Source organism: Ammospiza nelsoni, chromosome 3 (genome assembly GCF_027579445.1).
Source record: "Ammospiza nelsoni isolate bAmmNel1 chromosome 3, bAmmNel1.pri, whole genome shotgun sequence".
Taxonomy (NCBI): Eukaryota; Metazoa; Chordata; class Aves; order Passeriformes; family Passerellidae; genus Ammospiza; species Ammospiza nelsoni.
Genome location: NC_080635.1, coordinates 53,824,175 through 53,827,850, shown reverse-complemented (window position 1 = coordinate 53,827,850; position 3,676 = coordinate 53,824,175). Strand labels below are relative to the sequence as shown.

Genomic DNA, 3,676 nt, shown 5'->3' with positions numbered 1-3,676 from the left:
GACGCCATCGCGCCGCCGGCAGCCCCGGCCAATCCGCGGGCGCTGCCGGGGGCCCGGCGCGCCTGCGCATGCGCGGGCGAGGCACTTCCGCCGGCAGGGAAGTGGCACGGAAGGAGGGTGGGTGTGAGGGAGCGGATCCCGGGGAAGCTGTCTGTGTGCGGCGGAGGTGAGGGAGCGGATCCCGGGGAAGCTGTCTGTGTGCGGCGGAGGTGAGGGAGCGGATCCCGGGGAAGCTGTCTGTGTGCGGCGGAGGTGAGGGAGCGGATCCCGGGGAAGCTGTCTGTGTGCGGCGGAGGTGAGGGAGGGGATCCCGGGGAAGCTGTCTGTGTGCGGCGGAGGTGAGGGAGCGGACCGGAGCCCCCGGGGACCTCTCTGCCCAAGGCGGAGGTGACGGGCAGGATGTACCAGCAGCTCCTCTGGGGAGTAGCGTTGTCGTAAAGGGTCTTTGAGTTTAACCGAGGCGTTGTTTGTTTGGATTTGTGTGTTTGGGGCGTGTTGTGCTTTCAGATTTCCTGTGGTCGCCAGTGCTGTTATAGATGATAATATGATACTGGCTTTCGCATTTATAGATTAGCTTTTTGCATCACAGGTAGTTTGATACGGTACAATTTATACTTAGTTTAACTGCTTTTGTATACTGTAACCTGTCAGTTTGTGTTTGCACTGTATAGTTCATATGAATATGAATAGTGTGATAAATGTGCTATATCGTAAGCTTTAGCAAACTGTTAAAATAGACACTAAAATCCTTCTATGTAGATAACTCAGAGAATGGTGTAAAGCAATTATGTTGTTTCTTACATCTGTGGACCGGCTTCTGCAAGTGATGACAGTGACAGAAAACAGAGCATATTTGCTATCAGGAAGTGTGAAACAACCAGATAGAGCTACAGGAAGAAATAAAACATGTGGACCTAATCTACAGAATGTCCTGCAGACAAGTCAAAGGTTAAAACCAAGCAAGAGAAACATCAAAATCTCAAAGGAACATTTGACTAATGTATAAAGTAATGGATATGCATGTAACCCCAGCAATGTAACTATATATTGAGAACTTGATTTTAGGCTACCTCTGTGCTCTTTGGCCGTTTGCCAAAAGCACTCCAGCACTGGAAATTTGTCCTTCTTTTATCCTTTATTAAACATCTAAAAATTCTAAAGAGTGAACTCTGTTTTCACAGTGGGATCCAGAGCAGGGGCTGCTCTTGCCAACTCCTCAGCGTTCGTGAGGGAGCCGGGAAAATGGTGAACGTCCTGAAAGGTGTTCTGGTTGAGTGGTGAGTAACAACAGCCTTTCCTGCCTCTCCTTGTGTCAAAGACTCTGTTTCTTTAGACCTGGAAGTAACTGAAGAGCCCAGACAAAAGGAATTATTGTGGGAATGGTGGTACTGAACAAGCAGAGAAAAGTGCAGCCTTTGGGGGAAGAAGGAGAAGGCAATTGTAGAAAATCTTAATGCCAAAGTCCCGTTTTTCTATTCAAGCAACTGTTTTCCACTTATGTCTATCTTCTTTAAGAAAAGAAAACTGCATATGAATATGGGGTAAAAAATAGGATGGTGAAGAAGTTAGCAATCACATTCTTAGAAAAAAACAGGTTTTTTTCAAAATATATAACAGTCTGCAGATTATTATAATTAAGTAAAGTAGAGAAAAGGATGTAAAATACTTAAAATGAACATTAACTATGAGAAATTATGCTTCAAAGCTATATTCTACCATGTCTGGTGGTCCCCTAATATTCTCCCCCTAACATTTTTTGAAAGGTACACAAGTTAAAATTTTAGCTATGTATGTAAGTTATCTATAGGCTTGACAGGTATGACTTATCCTAGTACAAGTGATCCAGTTATCCTGGCAATTTTTCCTTGAAAATTTTAGATGCTCCCTCTTGTTCTTTGTATTGCTTGCAACCAGAGTTTCTTGCTGTTGTTGTTTATGAACAAAGTATTTCTCTACTGATTCTTGAGGGAGGCAAGGTAATCTTTCATTTCTCCTTTCCTGTTTTGTTTTTTTTAATCAGCTCTAGATTGAATTCAATGCAAGGCAAACGTGTGGTTCTGTTTGTAGATCAAATTCAAAAGGAATGTGCTTGCAGCTGGTAAATGTCAGCTTTTGGTGTAGGTGCAATGTACCTGTTTTCATATAATCTCACTTCTGGACTGAGACTTGGGCCCCTGGCTACCCCCAAAATTAAAGGAAGCCTCACTCAAGATTTGTGGGGTCATTGTATAGCATTATGTGATGTGTAAGATTTCTGCTGTACACTTATCTCTTAATATGTTTGCAATCTATATCTGCACAAAAGCAGTTCCATACTTCCAAAATGTTTTCTTCTAAACATTTAATTTTTTGTTTAGAAGGTGACATTGTGACTGTTCAGTTAGACTGTGAGAAATGTATAATTCTTATGTGAGCATTCTTTGTCTGTGCTCTACTACTTCTGTGAGATCTGTGTTCTCCTCTTTTCTGGTTATCCTTATGCTTTAAGGAAATGTTTTTATGAGGCTATTGCTGAAATCAGAAATGTAACTTCAGTCTTGCCTTATTAAGGGTTGGACTTTTGAGTTTTAGTTTTGGTTTGAGTGTTTTTGAATTTTTTGAAGCTGCCTTAGCAGCAGCAAACAAAATCTTCTCTGTTAATCAACAGAGATTGGTTCTACTCATTAGACTTTATTGCCATTTTATTTTTGTCTCTATAGTAACCAAAACTACTTGGAAAGAGACAACTTTTACTAAACAAACTGTATTTAAGCTGTGAAAAATAATTTCACTTTTTCTAAACCCTTTGGGAATGTCTTTGAATGGTGTTTCTTCTGTTTGCAGCTGTACCTGTGAGTTGGGGTCTGATGTGTGTTTGTCTCTACAGTGACCCTGCAATGAAGCAGTTTCTGCTCTACTTGGATGAGTCAAATGCTTTGGGAAAGAAGTTCATCATACAAGACCTGGATGAAACTCATGTCTTTGTGTTAGCTGAGTTGGTCAACTTCCTCCAGGAGAGAGTGGGCGAGCTAATGGACCAAAACTCGTTTCCTATTACTCAGAAATGAGAAAAACCGGAGAAATGAGATTACTGCAAGTTTTGGAATAGTGAATTTCAATAGTTTGAGTTGTTCCTGTTTTAATAGATAACACTGTGGCATGTAAGTTCTACATAGAAGTGGCTACTATAGAAAATGCATCATTTTCATAGACAAAATAGTCTGGAATTGGATTTTGTTTCTCATTTTGAAAGAATGTGGTATCTTTATTAAAAGACTTAAAATTATACACTGGAGGAGTTCCCTTGAGAATTTTTGATGCAGGCTCTGGTTTTCATTTAGGTTTTTATCTTGCAAGATGATGTGGCCCATAAAGTAGAGTAATGTTTGTGTATTGGAATGCTCTGTGAGGCCTGCTGACCTGTCGTGTTCCTGTGTGTGACTGAATCTGATTATAGCGTGACTGATGGAAAGTAAAGAATGTCTGCTGAATCTGTGCTTGATGGGACATCTCTAAACTGGAGGCATGGCCAGGTACTGCTCTAACTTGGTTTTATACAGCAGGATGAGAGTTGGTCTGAGTGCTTTGTTGTGTTGTTTCGGGTTGGGAGTGTTGGGGTTTTTTTGTTAGAACATGTTACAAATGTAAAAACCATGATGCCCCATCCTCCTTGCCAGCTTTTACCAAGGCTGTGCTG

The 3,676-nt window shown here is 41.6% G+C and overlaps 1 protein-coding gene across 4 annotated transcripts; it reads left to right on the top strand.

Moving 5' to 3' along the window:
* Positions 1–39: 39 nt before the first annotated feature.
* Positions 40–3,265, top strand: GTF2H5 (general transcription factor IIH subunit 5). Of its 4 annotated transcripts, none has more exons than XM_059467451.1 (3): positions 40–166; positions 1,182–1,277; positions 2,867–3,265. In XM_059467451.1, the coding sequence occupies exons 1-3, from the start codon at positions 69–71 to the stop codon at positions 3,045–3,047; spliced, it is 375 nt and encodes a 124-aa protein (XP_059323434.1). In that variant the 5' UTR covers positions 40–68; the 3' UTR covers positions 3,048–3,265. The 4 variants fall into 4 exon arrangements, with proteins under 4 accessions (XP_059323434.1, XP_059323435.1, XP_059323438.1 ...); XM_059467452.1 differs by having other exon boundaries at positions 140–295; XM_059467455.1 differs by lacking the exon at positions 40–166 and adding an exon at positions 192–209.
* The last annotated feature ends 411 nt before the right edge of the window (positions 3,266–3,676 follow it).

Bases quoted from the DNA above. Each gene is read 5' to 3' on its own strand.
- GTF2H5 (XM_059467451.1), top strand. From the start codon at position 69: ATGCGCGGGCGAGGCACTTCCGCCGGCAGGGAAGTGGCACGGAAGGAG. The intron at 167-1,181 runs GTGAGGGAGCGG...CTGTTTTCACAG, and splicing joins GCTGTCTGTGTGCGGCGGAG to TGGGATCCAGAGCAGGGGCT. The intron at 1,278-2,866 runs GTGAGTAACAAC...TTGTCTCTACAG, and splicing joins AAAGGTGTTCTGGTTGAGTG to TGACCCTGCAATGAAGCAGT.